The sequence below is a fragment of the Salvelinus fontinalis genome, chromosome 2 (assembly GCF_029448725.1).
Source record: "Salvelinus fontinalis isolate EN_2023a chromosome 2, ASM2944872v1, whole genome shotgun sequence".
NCBI classification, from domain to species: Eukaryota; Metazoa; Chordata; class Actinopteri; order Salmoniformes; family Salmonidae; genus Salvelinus; species Salvelinus fontinalis.
In genome coordinates, this window is record NC_074666.1 from 23894363 (window position 1) to 23913316 (window position 18954).

Here is an 18954-nt window from a genome sequence, read left to right on the forward strand (position 1 = left end):
TACTAGTGACAGAGGGTATAATGTAACAAAAATATATGGAACCAGAGAGGATGGAATGTTGAGCAGGGCCACTCCTGGAACTTCTGCATTGAGCATAGACATTAAAACCAGATTGAGCCCCCCCCCTGCAGACCAGACTCAGGTTTAAACAGAGAGGATTAGCTCGCAGTATGAGGTCGATGATTGCAGACAGGGAGGGAGTCATGCTAATGATTGATGATTAGTTTCTCATATACGTTTTCCTTGTTGGAGCTCGCCAAGTTAAAAAGAAGTGAGTAAACACACTTTGAAGAAGTAATTTGCATATTTTGTGAGTATAATCGCAATAGGGTTTGGACATCATTACAGTTTGCTAAACGACACATTTTGCAATTATTTGCTAGCTAGCAAGTTAGTAACTCTAGTTTAGATCCCGTGGAGTGGAGTTAACTAAGGGTGCGTACATAATTCACTCTGGCTATCTACTCCGGGTTCAGAGCACGCTCGTCTGAGGTTGCGTTCGTAAATTGCCTCCAGTGTGTCAGTGTGTTCTCGGTCGTTCGTAAATTTAGAGCATTGTCAGATTGTTTGTAAATTCAGTGCGTTTCGCTCTCGGAGCGTTCAGACGCTCTGACAGATGAGAATGGCTGAACACCCTAACGTTAGCTACATACGGAGAAGGGTTTTCGAGAGCTAGTAAGCAGCTTAGTTAGCTAACTTGCTCGCTAGCTAGCTACAAAATTGTTATGTTAGCTAGATAGACATTTTTTAGACATTGTTAGCTATCTAAACGTTAACAAGTAAATCTGCTTTGTAACAATACATTCTCTGAGTTCGAACTAGTTCTGTGTGTTCGGCATCTATTGTCCAAATGGGAAAGATCAGCCACCCTGATAGTTGCTAGGTAACACTACTTAGCTAGCAATTTAGTAAGCTGCTAACCAGCTGTTGCTGTGTTGTTTATAACAGCATCATATGGGACCTTTACTAGTTATGTATTGTATCTACTGACGTTTAATAACTCTGTGTAAGAGCATTATAACACTGAGCTAGCTAACTGTTCAGTTAACATGGCAATTGAACATCAGTTGTGTTCCACATCTAACTATTTAACCAGCCTTCACTATACAGGATAGCTACACCAATATCTGTATTTTCCCAGGGCAGTCTCATCCCTTTTGCAAAGGAACCATAAAAAACAACCTATACAAAGACTGGTGGTTTACCATTTTCCCTTTTCTTTTGAAGGATGGATCAAGTTGAGGACTGAAGTTTTGGATGCTCTGACATTGCTGGATCCTTTATTATAGTCTTCATGATGAGATCAGTCTGCTCTCCTAGACATTGACTCGAGCTTCCCCAGGCCCGATGTGCCCATGAAGCCCTTGTTTCAGTGCAGGCTTCAGAAGCTGAGGCTATAAAGGGACAAGAGGACTAATCTGCAGCCTTAGTCCTGGTCCTGGACTTCTCTTTAGTCCTTTATCAGTCCTCCGTGTTCCCTGCCATATCCCCTCACCACTCCACAGCCCCGGCCTCACTTGTGGCCAACATGGGCTGGTTCCTCCTCCCATTTGATAACCTGCTGTGTATGGTCCTTGGCATATCCTTCACTGTGGGATTCAGCTCGCTGCTAGTCATAGTCGTGCCGGCCGTCCTTGGAGTGTCCATTGGGATCCGCAGACTGTACATGAAGAGCCTTCTCAAGGTCTTTGAGGTGAGTTCGCTTCACACTGTCACAATGGGTCCGATTCCGACTCTACCTAAGCGTGCATAAGGGAGTGGTGGAGTGGTGCACAGACCAAGCTGTAACAGTCTGAACCCGACGCACGGCGCAACACTTGTAACTGTGTGATGACACGGCCATGGTTAGTGCAGGCAGTAGACGAGGGTATAGCTGACTGTTGTAGACTGTTCTCCCTATTATAATTATCTACACTAATCTTCCAACATTACCATGGGTTGAAGAACTGAATGTGGAAATTTCCTTCTTTTGTTTGTAAAGGCTCTCCAAACCTGTTTTTTTATATGATTCATAAATACTTTCCTAAACCTAAATAATCTACAAAATCTTTGTATTTTGAAATCTACCAATTGGTGCTGAAACGGAGATGAATATGCATATATTTCGATGGCTTTCTTTAATTGATCCCTAATATTCAGAACCCGTTCTCTCGACATATTATTGTGTGTATGTAGACAAAATTCTACTAAATGGATGGCTTAAGATAAAAGTACTGAAAACCCTACTGAATAAAAACCCCACGAGAAAATCTGTTGGCCAGCAAATGGGAGGGTTTTCAATAGTTAAATGAAATTTATTCAGAGCGCGCAAGAGAGTGTTACGCGGCTGAATAAGGTAAGTCTGAATACCAACTACTGAGAAGTGTGTAGAAAAGGCGTCAATTCCTAAGTCAGAATTGGGCCCTTAGTGAATGCCTGCTTCGAGATATATTTGAAAAACTTTGATAGGCGACTTGCATAATACTCCAATACAAAGTAATTGTATTCCAGTTTTAATGTATGAACTTGAACTATCCCTATATTTGGAATTAGCTTAGCAGTAAGGGGCGTTCATCTAAGGCCAGGCTCAATTTAGAATAGCTGCCCTTAATCCACCCCAGGTTGTGTCTGATCTGCTTTGTGGAGAGAGTAGTCACCTCAGCTTGGCTCTTTTTTTTTCTTCTAATGTGGTCAGTCAACTTCACTGAGAATAAATGGCATTATGGACATTGTTCTGTGGAGCAATTCATATAATTGTATTTTTCATTCACTAAAGTGAGCACGAGAGACCACTACCCTCAGTGGATTTGTCAAATTTGTCCTCTGGTGGCAGTGTGTGTGTGGTCTTTGCTTCTCCCCTACATGACATTTGACATCAACCTGTTGCATCTGTCAGGGGCATGTCACAGTGCCTCTGGCTGTAAGTGCTGAATTAGCCTAGCAGCATTGCACTTTCAAATTACTAGGGATTTCAAATCAATATGATTATAATCTCCTACACATTCAAACAAAGGAGTGAGTTTTTTTTTTTTTTTAATCTTTATTTTAACAGGGAAAACAGACTGAGACCTGGATCTCTTTTACGGCTGTGCCCTGTGTAAACATGTTGACATGTACAGTTTTAGACATACAGACAAGAACATTTCAAAACATACACAATTCAACAGAAACAATCACAGACAACATCATATTGATCCTCCATAAACATTTTAAAATGGGCAAGGGACACCAGAGTGTCTAACTTAAGTTGGATCTGCAGTTTGTTCCATAAATAAGGTGCAAAGGAACTGAAGGCAGTCCTACCCAACTCTGTGGAGACCGCAGGAGTCTCTAATGTAATCCACATCTGTGATCTGGTTTTAAAATTAGTACATCTTGTGGAAATTAATGATGATATATATGGAGGTAGTTTTAAAAGAAGTGCTTTATAAATAAACAAGAGAGCATGTTGCTCTCGCCTCACAGATAGAGAGACCCAACCCACATGTTGATATAGGATACAGTGATGAGTTCTGTAACTATCACCCGTGATAAACCTGAGTGCACAATGGTAAATAGCATCCAGTGGTTTTAATGTGTTTGCCGATGCATGCATATAGATAATATCACCATAATCTAAAACGGACATAAAAGTAGCCTGCACAATTTTTTTTCTTCCTATTTACAGAGGACAGACAAGCCCTGTTTCTGTAAAGGAATCCTATCTTGAATTTGAGCTTTTTTCCCAATTCAGTAACATGTTTTTTAAAAGAAAGCCTATCATCTAACCATACCCCTAAGTATTTATATGCAGAGACCTTATTGAGACCTTTTCAAGGAAATCATGAGTGAATTAGGCCTAGGTGTGGGACAGCCACAGGAAATGTGGAGGAAATGTTTTAGGAAGGGATATACAGTAGTCTTCACTGGTCCACCCGAACCTGAATACCCGACCCGGGACCCGAGCAGGTCCAAATTCTATGTAACCATAGCTGATAGACCCGAATAGACCTGACCACTTCTGGTTCGGGTCTGATTGTCCTCGGGTCCGTTCAGATCCTCCTTTTTTTATGGGGTGGCAGGTAGCCTAGTGGTTAGAGTGTTGGGCCGAAAAGTTGCTAGATCGAATCCCAGAGCTGACAAGTAAAAAATCTGTCATTCTGTCCCTGAACAAGGCAGTTAACCCACTGTTCCTAGGCTGTCATTGTCAATAAGAATTTGTTCTTAACTGACTTGCCTAGTTAAAGGTAAACTATAAAATAAATACAAATTTTAAAAATGATTGGGTTGGTTCGGGTCCTTCCGGGTCCATACCTCCTAATATACAATAAAATGGAGAGGTACACTGCTCTGTAATATGTGTTCTGTGGTTATGTATATAACATGCAGTGACGTGGTCTTTGCAGGTGGCACTGTTTACATTAAGGGAGCCACAAATAGTTGAGTTGGCCAACTTGAAGCATAGCTACTGTTATTATATTGATTGCTAATTGCTGACCCATAAAAGACACAGTGAACATCTTTTGCGGTCATACAGTGCTGTGGGCTGTTTTCAGTCTCTCCCTCAGGGGAAACCACATGCCCCCCAAATACTCCAGACTGCCTGTTTCATGCTTATGGGCCTGTCTAAGATAGTTATTGTGTTCCAATTCTCTGTGGATCTGCTTACTCAGCTCTTGACTCCTTGTCAGTTGTACCATGTGATGTAGTCTTGCTAGGCCAGGCTAACATAATCATTTATGAGATACAGTCTGGTCCCCAAGACTATCTGTGATGCACCTTCAGGTTTATGAATGATGATATCTTGGCACAGAGAAATGATTGCTCCTCATCAAATTATAAGAATTATGAATATAAATGTCATAAGTTATAGAATATGCCTTACAAATACCTTTGGGATAGAATTCATGGCTTAAAGTTAATGTACAACTAATGTATGATACCCCCCTCTATTTAGTGGGCTACTGTGCGGATGGAGAGAGGTGCAAAGGAGAAGAATCAACATCTTTATAAACCCTATAGTAATGGTACGACCTTTCAATGTACATCTCTCACTTATGGGAATGGCAATGTCTCTGTTGTTGCATTAACTCTGTCTCTCTTTCCATCCCTCTCCCTCCCTCCCTCTCTGTCTCAGGTATCATAGCTAAAGAGCTGTCCTCTCTGGAGCAGGAGATCCAGGAGCTCCGTGCCAGCGGCACCACTCTGAGCTCTGAGCCTGAGTTTGAGATGGCGGACATCATGTATTTCTGCCGGCGGGGGGTGGAGAGCATCGTGGATGACGAGGTGACCAAGCGCTTTTCTGCTCAGGAGCTGGAGTCCTGGAACCTGCTGACCCGCAGCAACTTCAACGCTCGCCACATCAGCCTGCGACTCAGCGTGCTCTGGGGACTGGGTCTCTTCATCCGCTATGGCTTCCTGCTGCCACTCAGGTCAGAGGTCAAGAGTCAGGGTCAGCATCTAAGGCAGGAAACGTCTTTGCTAGTTAGGCCAACAAGGAGCTGTTGTGGACATCAAGATGTCTACAAATTAGATTTATGAGAATTGTGTTTATTTAGCATGAAATACCATTTTTTTGTGGTTTTTGCACATCACAACTTTTGTTGTAAACAAAATTGATATGTGGTGGACTGTTTTGTTTTGTGTTCTACAGGGTTACTCTGGCAGCCTCTGGTATTGGTCTGCTTGTGGTCTTGACTACCATAGTGGGCTTCATACCAAGCGGCTGGTACGTTTCCACCAACACCCTCAGAATTACCACAAACTTACAGTATCTTATCTACAAGAAGATTCTGTGTTGATGGAAGCCTTATTGTCAGTGTGTTGATCTCCTCAGGTTAAGGACGTACCTCAGTGAGAAGATTCATCTGATGTCTTATCGCATCTGTGTCCGATCCCTCACTGCCATCATCACCTACCACAACAGGTACTGTAGACCAACCAAATACTCACTGGCTAGTATTCACAACATCAGCTCAGACAACAGAGACACAAACCTACTGTATTTTTTCACAGCTTTCTGCCCATTTAGTGACTCACCACCCTATCTTGTACTGAGCTCAAAGCCAGTCTTACAGTGCCTTCAGAAAGTATTCATACCCCTTGACTTATTCCATATTTTGTGTTACAGCCTGAATTCAAAACATTTTTAGAAATGTTAGCAAATGTATTGAACATGAAATAAATAATAAATAATTTACATAAGTATTTACACCCCAGTCAGTACTTTGTAGAAGCACCTTTGGTGGCTATTACAGCTTTGAGTTGTCTTGGGTATGTCTGTATCAGCTTTGCACATCTGGATTTGGGGATTTTCTCCCATTCTTCCTTGCAGATTTTCTCAAGCTCTGTTAAGTTAGATGGGGAGTGGCAGTGAACAGCAATCTTCAAATCATTCCATAGATTTTCAATGTGATTCAGGTCTGGGCTTTAGCTGCGTCACTCAAGGACTTTCACATTCTTGTTCTAAAGCCATCCCAGTATTACCTTGGCTGTATGCTTGGGGTCATTGTCTTGTTGGAAAGTAAATCTTCACCCCAGTCTAAGGTCTTTTGCACTTTGAAGCAGGTTTATTGCTAACATTAGCAACAACAGATTGCTCACTTCCCTGACCAAGGTCCTTCTTGCCCGGTTGCTCAGTTTGGTCGGACGGCCAGCTCTTGGCAGTCTGGGTAATTCCATATGTTTTTCAATTTTCCAATGACCACTGCTCTTGGAAACGTTCAACATTCTAGAAATTGCTTTATACCCTTCCCCAGATATATGCCTCATCACAATTCTATCTCAGAGATCTACAGACAGTTCTTTGAACTTCATGGTATATTTTTCTGCTCTGACATGCACTGTCAACTGTGGGACCTTATATAGACAGGTGTGTTTCTTTCTAAATCATGTTCAAACAATTGAATTGGCCACCAATGTTTTTTTTTTTATGTTTTTTTTTAATTTAACATTTAACTAGGCAAGTCAGTTAAGAACAAATTCTTATTTACAATGACGGCCTACCGGGTAACAGTTGGTTAACTGCCTTGTTCAGGGGCAGAACGACAGATTTTTACCTTGTCAGCTCGGGGATTCGATCCAGAAACCGTTTGGTTACTGGCCCAACGCTCTAACCACTAGGCTACTTGCTGCCCCAAATCAAGTTGTAGAGACATCTCAAGGATGATCAAAGGAAATTGTCTGCACCTGAGCTACATTTGGAGTGTCAAAGCAAACAGTTGTGAAAATGTATTTCATTTTCAATAAATTTGCAAAAATGTCTGTTTTCATGTTTTCACTTTGTCATTATGGGGTATTGTGGGTAGATGGGTGTGATCATTTTTTTATTTTTTTATTCAGTTGGAATTCAGGCTGTAATACAACATTTGGAATAAGTCAAGGGGTATGAATACTTTCTTTAGGCACTGTATGTCAATTAGGGTGGCACACACTTGTTGTTGGTAGTTTTATGAGAAAGGCGGTTTTGTTAATGTCTCATTCAGTCGTTTCTTTGCTCTGCCAACAGTGAGAACAAACCAAAGAATGGAGGCATCTGTGTGGCGAATCACACAACTCCCATTGACGTCATCATCCTGGCCAATGATGGCTGCTATTCTATGGTACTGTATGTAAATCCTAGTGTGTAACAGTAAGCATTGGCTGTCTGTTTAAAGCTGTGTGTGTGTGTGTGTGCTAGTGCGGAATATGTGGGGAGCTTGGGAGACAGATATGTATAACCCATTCTTTGCCAAGATGTTTAGTTTAAGATTCCCACTCAGTCATCACTTCCTCTCTCAGGTTGGCCAGATTCATGGTGGTTTGATCGGGGTAGTCCAGAGAGCCATGGTGAAATCCAGCCCCCACATCTGGTTTGAGAGATCTGAAGTCAAAGACCGCCACCTTGTGGCCGAAAGGTAATACTGCAGCTGCATGTTGCAGAAACCATACTTTCCTTCCATTTCTCATTGTCAGGCTTGGCGAAGGCATTAAAAAGCAGCGAATGCATTCTTATAATGTGGTGAAAACAGTTATATTATTAGTAGCGCTGTGACGGTCATGGAATTTTGGATGTGGGTTTTGTTGCACATTTTCTCCTCTCCTTCACTCTGGACTGCATGTGCTGCTATAGAAATATGCTTCTTAATTGTGATCATTCAGTCAGCTCTTCGTTCTATGGTTATTTTATTTTCGTGACGGTCTTCATCCATAACCGTCGGTTATACGGTAATATGGTAATTTTCCCATCCCTAGTTATTAACATGTTATTTACACTCGTGTGGCTCCCGTGTGGCTCAGTTGGTAGAGCATGGCGCTTGCAACGCCAGGGTTGTGGGTTCACTTCCCACGGGGGGACCAGGGTTCAATTCCCACGGGGGGACCATGATGAATATGTATGAACTGTCCAATTTGTAAGTCACTCTGGATAAGAGCGTCTGCTAAATGACTTAAATGTAAATGTAAATGTACACTGTTCTGTATTTTCTTTTTCCAGGCTTAGCAATCATGTAGCAGACAAAACTAAACACCCCATCCTCATCTTCCCAGAGGGTTAGTATGAAAACGGACCCTTTTCTGATGGATCGAGTGCTGCTCAAATAGAAATGAGATATGGCAACTAATGAAGGCTGTAATGATGATAAAAATTCACCCTATGTCGGATCTGTGTGAGTGTGTAATGCTGCGGCGTGACAATGTGTTTCTCACTCAGGCACCTGTATCAACAATACCTCAGTGATGATGTTCAAAAAGGGCAGCTTTGAGATAGGCTGTACTTTCTACCCTGTGGCCATTAAGGTAGTCTCTCCCTCTCTCTCTACTGCCGTTTTATCTATTATTCTCTCTCAACCACCTAACCCGCTCCCTTTGACCTCTCCCTGTGACAGTATGACCCTAGGTTTGGCGATGCGTTCTGGAACAGCAGTAAGTTTGGGATGGTCAACTACCTGCTGAGGATGATGAGCAGTTGGGCCATCGTCTGCAGTGTCTGGTACCTTCCACCTATGAGCAGAGAGGTGTGGCCTTTGTTTTGGTTTAGCCCAGTAACGTTGTTATTATTGATTTGTATAATGCAGTTATAAACAAGGGAATCCCCTAAGGTCTAGACCTAAATAATCCTGACAGTGATAAGTCAAAAACTCCATCCTGGTATGGAGACTCCATGTTAACTGTCTGACTGAGCCATCTCTGTTGTTGTCTGTGTAGGAGGGAGAGGATGCGGTGCAGTTTGCCAACAGAGTAAAAGCAGCCATCGCCACGCAGGGAGGACTGGTGGACCTGCTCTGGTGAGTTTCAGTGAATACGCATCTCACACACACACACATTCTGTCTAGCACGATTCCTAGCTGTGTGTTTATCATGGTGTGTACATTCTTGCAAGTGTACATGTGTTGAGGGTTGTACAAAACTGCTCTTCCCTGTGTTTATCTGTCTGCTCTAAGGGATGGAGGGCTGAAACGAGGGAAGGTGAAAAATACATTCAAAGAGGAGCAGCAGAAGCTGTACAGCAAGGTGCTGGTTGGAGACCAGGAGGACCAAGGTGAAGACAGACCACAGGAAGATGAAGAAGAGGGGGACCAAAATGAAGACAGACCACTTGAAGATTACACACCCAGACCACTGGAAGACTGCTCTCTGAGACTACAAGAAGAAGAGGAGGAGAGAGGCTCAGAGACACCAATGAAGGATCAATGAGGGTGGGGGTTCCATTCCTACCAGGTTATTAAGTGTCAGCGGAGCCCCACTCACTGTCTTGGTGAGGCACTAGACCAGAGGATTTATTGGATTGGAAGCCTTAAAGTAATTTCAATAACAATTAACTACTCAGAGAACATTTCAATAACAATGAACTGCTCAGAGAACATTTCAATAACAATGAACTACTCAGAGAACATTTCAATAACAATGAACTACTCAGAGAACATTTCAATAACAATGAACTACTCAGAGACCATGTAGTGCAACTGAAACACTATCATTTTCTACAGGCTGTAAGTCACATACTTTTGAGTTTGTGCTGCACTATGCACAGTCATTTTATGAATGTTAACTGTTTTAATACTGTATTTAAATATTTATTTTAAATATTTTCTTTATTTATGCTATTTTGACCAGTATATTTGGGTAGTGCAATTAGGTCCCCCAAAACTTGATGAAAACAATGTATCATAAAGAGCACATGTTCACTTAATAACATAATTTCAGCCTGTTTTGGCCTTCCATGGTGACATCGCCATACAGTAAATTAATAGACCAATAAGAAAGAGGGTGCCAAACCTCCTGCCAATAACAACACATTTTTCACTTTTCCCCTCCCCACTCAGACTACTCCCAGACAATCCTAGCAAAATTCTTGCTTGAGAAATTGCCCTTTGCTAAGAAGCTATTCTTGTTAGTTTTCAATTAAAATTGTAAAAAATAATCACAGTAAGGTTCTTGTTACCCATAAATAATTTGATATTGAGATAAAAATGCATTGGAACTTTTAAAGTAACAGGGTTGACTTAACAGGGTTGAAGTTTTCATCTTAAATCAGCCATAACTTGTGTGCAAAAGGGATGGGCAATTGAATGCAAGCTTCATCCCAATTATTATAATTTTTAAAAACATTTCTACCCTATCTATATATGGGACACATTCAGTTTTCCACCACACAACACCAGAAAATGACCAAAAAGCTTTTACATTATGATTTGACATATTTTATAAAAGGAATAGTTTAAATTAGAGTTCCGTTAATTTAACAGGGTGGCCCCTAAAATGAGGGACAAATGTAAGTTATTCACTTATCGCGTGATGTAAATAGTAATCTTCAGAAATGACTTTGTCAAAGAAATAAAATAACTAGGGCTTTACAATGATGGAGAAATGTTTGCGTTAAGTGGGTTAAAATCCTACTAGAAGTCTGGAAAACACAAGGGACATGTCAAAATGCAGATTTTTGACACTTTAACAGATTTTTTTATGTGACTAAAGACTTGCTAATGTTACATGGCACTTTAATATAACAGGCTTTTCAATATTGGTGCACAATTACAATTTCAAATGGGTTACAAAGGTTACAAAGCCACAGCAGACCAAATATATGCAGATAATAGGTCAATATGTGTCACAGTCCGAGACAATAGAGAACATGACACGGAAGACTGTTACCTTGTTATCAAAATAAACTTTGTTGTACAATTAATGGTAAAATGTATTTCTAAAAGTTAACAATATTGTCATGAATTCAGTGTGTGTGAAATTAGGCAAAAATATTAGCCCCACTAATAATTGTATCAAAATACACTGAACAAAAATATAAATGCAACATTTAAAGTGTTGATCCTATGTTTCATGAGCTGAAATAAAAGATCACAGAAAATTACCATATGCACAAAAAGCTTATTTCTCAAAAATGTTGTGCACGCATTTGTTTACATCCCTGTTAGTGAGCAGTTCTCCTTTGTCAAGATATGCCACACCTGTCAGGTGGATGGATTATCAAGAAGCTGATTAAACAGCATGATCATTACACAGGTGCACCTTGTGCTGGGGACAATAAAAGTCCACTCTAAAATATGCAGTTTTGTCACACAACACAATGCCGCAGATGTCTCAAGTTTTGAGGGAGGGTACAATTGGCATGCTCACTGCAGGAATGTCAACTAGAACTGTTGAAAGATAATTTAATATTAATTTCTGTACCATAAGCCGCCTCCAATGCCGTTTTATAGAAATTGTCAGTACATCCAACCGGCCGCACAACCGCAGACCACGCGTAACCATGCCAGCCCAGGACCTCCACATCAAGCTTCTTCACCTGTGGGATCGTCTGAGACCAGCCACCCGGACAGCTAATGAAACAGGAGTATTTCTGTCTGTAATAAAGCCCTTTTGTGGAAAAAATATATTTCTGATTGGCTGGGCCTGGCTCCCCAGTGTGTAGGCCTATGCCCTCCCAGGTCCACCCATGGGCACCCCTACTCAGTCATGTGAAATCCATAGATTAGGGTGTAATGAATGAATTTCAATTGATTGATTTACTTTATATGAACTGTAAAATCATTGAAATTGTTGCATTTATATTTTGTTCAATAGCTTGAATTCTAAAAACACCAGATTTGCCCCTGGTGGGATATATAATGAAATCAATGTGTATTTTTCACCATGTAAGGTACAATTCATCATTAGAAAATGGTCTTCTTGGTCAATGTGCTGGGATATAAGGGAACATTTTGTATTCTTATTTATCAGGATGCCTACACCTCTGCTGTTACTGCAGTATGTGACAGCATAGGCCTCTCCAACCCAGCTCCTCTTTAAATGTTACATTTTTCCTTTTTTTTAAATGTAACTCTTGCAAGAAAACCACATCTGCAGAAAATCTCTAAGTGTTTGAGAACCATATGCTTTTTTCCCCCACTGTGGAGCCTGTGCACATAGAATCAATGTTAACCTTATCTGTTCTGTCTATCATGGAAGAACCAAGTAAAACATTTTTGCAGACTGTGCATTACATATATAGTGTGTGTGGGCATGTGGACTGAGCAATCATTTAACAAAAAACATAAAAACACGTTTTGGAAATTTTTACACAGGGACACTCGAAGTCAATCTTAATATGAATAATCTGTTATTTGTCAACGCGCTGGAGAGGTTCCAACCAACTCAATGTACCATAGTACACATGTCAATCAGGAGCTCTGCTGGGGCAGTCCCAGCAGTTGTCTTATATACGGCTATACACAAACAAGTTATAGTTGCATAATTTACGTAATTAATTCATCATTACCGCTTTGTTTCATTCATGTGACAGACCAATTCTTCACCAGCCTTCTCTCTAAGCTGAGACCTTGAAACTGAAATATCTTTCTTTCTCAAAACAAGGTCTGGGTGTACTGCCAAATTTCAGATACTGATAGTGAACACAGAATTGGTTTATTGGTTTATAGAAGAGCACATGAATAGAACACAGAAATTAGTTATAAAAAAAGCACAAACATGAACATTTCTATTACATTCCATCCTCTTATCACTTGTGTGATAATAATCATTACATTTTAATGTAAGCATTTAGATTTTAGCTTCTATATCAAAATATTATATACTCCTATTAAAGTAAAGGAAGTCAACACACAAAAAAAAACAGTCACTTCATAATTTCATACCATTCTGAGTTGTAATATCCAATTAGTATGGTAATACTTTAATCATAATAAAGGTTATATTTCTATTAATGGGAGTGAGTATCAAAAATACACACACATTGAGGTGAATACATCTTTCAATGTTAACTATTGTTTCCATATCTCTCACCACAATTGGGTTAGATTGACCTGTTTTTCACTAACTGTCCCTGGGACATCAACTTAGTCAAATTGTTGAACAATTCTGCTAAGACCTTCTAAAGGTTGGTGCTAGCTCATCATGTCAGTGTTCCACATAATGTAAACAGGTTAAGGGTTTAGATGACCTTACCCTCAACTTGTTAAAAGAAAACAAGCGTCAATCATTACTCATCGTCCGTATCTACAGCGGGAGTTAGCAGCTCATTAGTTTCACCATCCTCTGGAGGAGCAGAAACATGATAGCTGCTGAAAGCTTATCAGCCAGAGAGGCACAGATCACCATACAGCATGTTAATAACTTTTCACATGGAAGAGAGAGAGAACACATGTTATACCAGTTTCACACCAACCTTGCTAAGAATGAGATTGGAGCCAGGTTAGCCCCAGCTATAATATAGTAGCATACCACCCTGCATACCACTGCCGGCTTGCTTTTGAAACTAAGCAGGGTTGGTTCTGGTCAGTCCCTGGATGGGAGACCAGATGCTGCTGGAAGTAGTGTTGGAGGGCCAGTAGGAGGCACCCTTTGGCACCCTACCCAGATGGCTCAGATGGCGCTGGGCAGACGGATGGCTCAGATGGCGCTGGGCAGACGGATGCCTCAGACGGCGCTGGGCAGACAGGCAGTACAGGCGGCGTTGGGCAGACGGCCGACTCTGACCTGCTGAGGCGCACAGTAGGCCTGGTGCGAGGTACCGGACTGGTACAATGGCTGAGGAGGTCCTTACCATTCTTACGCCTTGAGTGGTTTGCAAACACCTCGAGGGCCGAAGGGCGTGGGGCCGATGGACCCGAGCCAGCCGTAGTATCCATCGTGGATGATGAATGGGCCAGAGTCTCGGACAGCCTCACAGTCTGATGAGGGTGGCAGCTCTGAGGATCTGAACCTGAGGTAGAAGCAACCAAAGAGGGAGACAGAACAGAGGATGAAGGTGCAGGTACCTTCGGATTTGATCTCACATCGGAAGCCCACAGGGAAGGTAAGTCTACACCAATCACACAATTAATTGGAATTTTTATACAACTCACGATGTGGAAAATTAATGACGGTGTAGAGTATTATAACTCAGGCTAGTGAAACACGTTTCGTCAACAACATACTCAGTGGCGAACTGAGCATGGTTAGGGTAGGGAGTGACCATTCGCACGGACAAGCATACACATGCCAACCCACCTAGACACATGTCCATGCAGACGCATATCCCAATGCATCCATATGACACTGGAAAAAAATGGCTGGCCTGAGCCATCTGAGTTGCCAAACCCATCTACCCACCACAAAGACCCTTTGTTTTGTATACAGAGTGACCAGTAGATTGGCCAGACCACTCAGCCAGCCTGCACGTCCCAACACCCAGCCAGTATAGCCAGTAACCTCCTCCTCTTGTTTTTGTTTTTTTCTACAGTTTCTCAAGGGGCCATGCAACAAACCGGCTCTGAAACTATTTCTGCGGGTTAAAATTAGTGTAAGTGTGACAGACTAAATGATGTTAGGCCATGCAGCAAACAGATTTACTTGAACTGAAGTACTTATGCTTTTATATCACTAAAGCCAGCTGATGTTTTATGGATCTATCTATTGACACTGTTGCTTTTGTTAGACAGTCATGCTGAGTGAATTCGAAACTGAAAGGTTGAATCAACGTTGTTTCAAGGTAATTTCAACCTAAAAATATATGTAAGGATTGTTGAATCAACGTGGAAACTGATTGGATTTGCAAAAAGTCATCAACTTTTTTTATTCAAATTTTAAACAATTTCCAATGACATGGTGAAACTATCATTTTTTCACTTTGAATTCACGTTAAATGTAAATCAAAACTAGACATTGAAATTACTTCTGTGCCCAGTGGATGTTTGATTATCATTCATGAATGACTCTGTAAGTGTTGATGCCATCTACAGTACAATACCTTCACCTGGCTTTGTGTCATGTTCAGTGTGGGAGCAAGCTCGGCTCTTTCATCTGAAAACAGGTACTTATTCTGTTGAACGGTTGTCTCAGGGTTCAAGATTTGATAGCCACTGAAGGTTGGTCTGGTGTGTTTAACTTTTCTGTCTGTATTGCTTCGGTCTCAGGTCAGAGAACAGAACACAGTAAACACATCATAATTGTCACGTTCCTGACCTGTTTTCCTTTTTCTTGTATTTATTTAGTTGGTCAGGGCGTGAGTTGGGTGGGTTTGTCTATGTTTCATTTTCTATGTTGGGATGTTTGTGTTCGGCCGGGTATGATTCTCAATCAGAGACAGCTGTCAATCGTTGTCCCTGATTGAGAATCATACTTAGGCAGCCTGGGTTTCACGTGTGTTTTGTGGGTGTTTGTCTTCCGTGTAGTCGTTGTGCCACACGGGACTGTTTGTCGGTTTGATTTTCTATTTTGTTATCTTGCTTCATATAGTGTTCAGTTCGATGCTAATAAATTATGGACACTAACCACTCCGCGTATTGGTCCGATCCTTCTCGCCTCTCCTCGTCCGAGGAGGAGGCATTAGACAGCCGTAACAATAATGGCCATTCACAGCTCCATTTACATTCTGTATCGCCCCATTTTATCTAAATCATTTATGCATTAAGATAAAACTAGTGAATGAAAAAATGATGTCAAGAATTGTAAAAGAAAATACAATTGTTGTGGTATTCATAAACATCAATCCATGATACAACTCCTCTTCATTATTGCATAAATAATATAAAACAGTAACAGCATACATTTTGCCAAGTAATTTTGCTGAGCGGAGAAGAGTGGGTAGGTGAGGCTGTGTTTTCATACCACTCCCCCAACCTTAAACTGAAGAGGTTGTTCTGTCTCAAAACAAAACTATACACCTGTCACACTAACACAAGCCAACGTCACTGCTGCCCTGCTACTGTATCAGTCCAGTCTGTAGACTCCATAGATAATAAGCACACTTCAAGACAGGCAAACCTGAAGAGAATGGGGAACAGTAAGAGCATTGGTAAGAATAACATATTAATATTATTCACATTCTGATGTGTTCAACAACAGATGTGTAGACAGATATAACACATGTACAGAAATTAAATATAATTTTATTTAAACATAAGCATTAAGGTGTCTATAATAGGATATATTTGTCAAAAACGTGTGTAGACATTATTAAATACATTTTTATAGCTTCCCATTTTTTTTATTTTTACAATGGAGTACTAAATTGCTCGGTGGCTTCAAAAGCCCCCTGTCTGTCGTCTAGGGTGCATACACATTATTGGTAAAAACATTGCAAAAATTGCTATTCTAAAATGAAATGGTAATCTATTAATAACAAGCATGGTTGGGGAGTAGCATGTAAGGGATTACTTATGGTAGAAAAATTATCATAAAATTCTCAAACAGCTCTGGTGGACATTCATGCAGTCAGCATGCCAATTGCACACTTCCTCAACACTTGAGACATCTGTGGCATTGTGTGTTGTGACAAAACTGCACATTTTAGAGTGGCCTTTTATTGTTCCCAGCACAAGGTGCACCTGTGTACTGATCGTGCTGTTTAATCAGCTTTTGATATGCATCACCTGTCAGGTGGATGGATTATCTTGGCAAAGGAGAAATGCTCACTAACAGGGATGTAAACACATTTGTGCACAACATTTTAGAGAAACAAGCTTTTTGTGCGCGTGGAACATTTCTGGGATCTTTTATTTCAGCTCATGAAACATGGGACCAACATTTTACATGTTGCGTTTATAGTCTTGTTCAGTATATTTAACTTTTGATATGTATAGCATTGCTTACTAGGTGTTGTCCTCTGATTTCTGTAACTACTCCCCCCCTCAAATCAGGGTTGATTGGAAAATGCTGTCCAAAAGAGGATCTTTGTACTCCCTGACTAAGGCCATGCAGCCGAAACGCGTCTGCATTTGTAATCTTTGTTTCCATTAAACATGCCATACAAATAAAGCAATTTTAATGAACTATGTGAAGAGTGCTATGGTCCTTAATTTTTGATGACCAATTTACACCTTTTACCAAATACGTTAATAATTAATATGACATTTCGACTTTAGCAAGAGAAAATGAAACTAAAGGATCAGTGAGATCTTTGCTATAAAACCATAAACTCAAGGACATTGTGGCTTAAGTGTAGTCAAGACCATTAAAGTTTTCTGAAGGAAAGTAGACTTGCCATTAGAACACCATTAAAAATAATCTTCCTCCCTCTCTTCAGAATTTTGTCCAACACATGGGCGTCACTGTCTGGGGCCCCTGTCCTTCCATAAAGGGGTATTGGGGACCCAGGTGTGTCTGAGTCTGGGAAGTAGGCGTGTGGAGAGGAACAGGGAGACCTTCCAGAATGGTCTGACCTTCAGCAGTCGTCCAGTCAGAGTCCAGGAGAAGATACATCTGCGGGTGGAGCTTTGTGACCAGCACTGGAATGGAGCTTTGCGGGTGGGATTCACCTCCATACCCTCCTCCCCCTGTGGGCCACTCTTCCCCCCTGCCATGGCCATCCCTGACCTCACCACCACCGACCGGTACTGGGCATCCCCCGTGCCCTCCAGCCTCAACATGCCAGGGGCAAAGCTCCGCTTCTGGGTGACCCCTAAAGGGGTGCTGGTGTACGAGGGGCCAAATCGTGTGAGGTACCTGCTCCTGAAGGGGGTGGATGTGAGAAGCCCCCTCTGGGCTATTATAGATGTCTACGGGCAGACCAGAGCTGTGCTCTTATTGGGTGAGGCATTTGGTAAATTTCTTGTTTAATCAAATGTAAAAATCTATTTTGTTCCAGATTATATCAAAATACTACTTAACTGATCTGTTCTTTATATTATTCGTCCATTCCTCAGGATCAAAAAAAAAAAAGATGCAATACGCGGAGGTCCTGCCCTGTCCCTCCTCCTTCCTCTGTGTCTTATGAGGACAGCTGCATGTGTGTGAACAAGGGTCATCCCTGTTGCACCTCTCAGGGCAACAACCTCCCCACTGACCCTATCATTACCACACAGATGGACTCCTCTGCAGGTTAGTAACCAACTGCATTATTAAAGTCTAGTCATTCAGGCTGGGGATTGTAAAAGCAATACAAGCAATAATTTATATGGTTACAACACAGTTTAATTTCAAATTTTAGAATAATATGAATTTCTGTTGATCATGTTCTTTAAAAGGTACTGTTGTCTATTTACCATGTAGGTCTCTTTGCAACTTCTGTCTTGGCTTGGTGATCATAATGTTTTTTGTTGTTGCTGTTTATCTATCCTACACTGTAGAGCGGGACTTGGTTGAAGATTGCGCTGTGTGTCTATCCTTGAGAGCTTCTGTGGTCCTATCCTGCGGGCACCGCTGCCTGTGCCATTGCTGCGCAGTGCGCGTCACCGCCGAGTTCGGAATCTGCCCGCTGTGTCGCCTGTCAATCAGATAGCGACAGCTCAGATAGCAAGGATAGGTGGATAGAAAGTTGACTGACAAAAATTGAAAGCACATTTTCTATACCAGGTGAATCGCACATCATTAGTTCATTGTTATGGATCTGCCAAATAAATGTCACTAGAAAACACCTTAGACAAATGCAAATGCAGTTACTTTGTTGTTATTCTGGCTGCACTGTTTGACCTGACCTTAAGTTAGCCATATATGGCTAGCTAGCAAGAAAGGGATAAGAACGTTGCCAGCCAGTATGGCAATAGAACATTTAGAAAGAACGACTGGGTCGCGTCCATAGATACT

The 18954-nt window shown here is 41.3% G+C and overlaps 2 protein-coding genes across 5 annotated transcripts; both read left to right on the plus strand.

The window, feature by feature from the left end:
- Window positions 1–113: 113 nt before the first annotated feature.
- On the plus strand, window positions 114–11302 carry LOC129815016 (glycerol-3-phosphate acyltransferase 4-like). Of its 4 annotated transcripts, none has more exons than XM_055868278.1 (13): window positions 114–310; window positions 1228–1693; window positions 4916–4985; window positions 5096–5390; window positions 5612–5686; window positions 5795–5884; window positions 7466–7559; window positions 7738–7853; window positions 8432–8487; window positions 8648–8733; window positions 8823–8951; window positions 9142–9221; window positions 9378–11302. In XM_055868278.1, the coding sequence occupies exons 2-13, from the start codon at window positions 1529–1531 to the stop codon at window positions 9628–9630; spliced, it is 1509 nt and encodes a 502-aa protein (XP_055724253.1). In that variant the 5' UTR covers window positions 114–310; window positions 1228–1528; the 3' UTR covers window positions 9631–11302. The 4 variants fall into 4 exon arrangements, with proteins under 4 accessions (XP_055724253.1, XP_055724244.1, XP_055724263.1 ...); XM_055868269.1 differs by having other exon boundaries at window positions 114–271; XM_055868288.1 differs by lacking the exon at window positions 114–310 and adding an exon at window positions 443–675.
- A 4901-nt stretch (window positions 11303–16203) lies between these two features.
- Window positions 16204–18649, plus strand: LOC129868664 (E3 ubiquitin-protein ligase NEURL3-like). The gene is made up of 4 exons (XM_055942843.1): window positions 16204–16225; window positions 17456–17964; window positions 18075–18249; window positions 18498–18649. The coding sequence occupies exons 1-4, from the start codon at window positions 16204–16206 to the stop codon at window positions 18647–18649; spliced, it is 858 nt and encodes a 285-aa protein (XP_055798818.1).
- The last annotated feature ends 305 nt before the right edge of the window (window positions 18650–18954 follow it).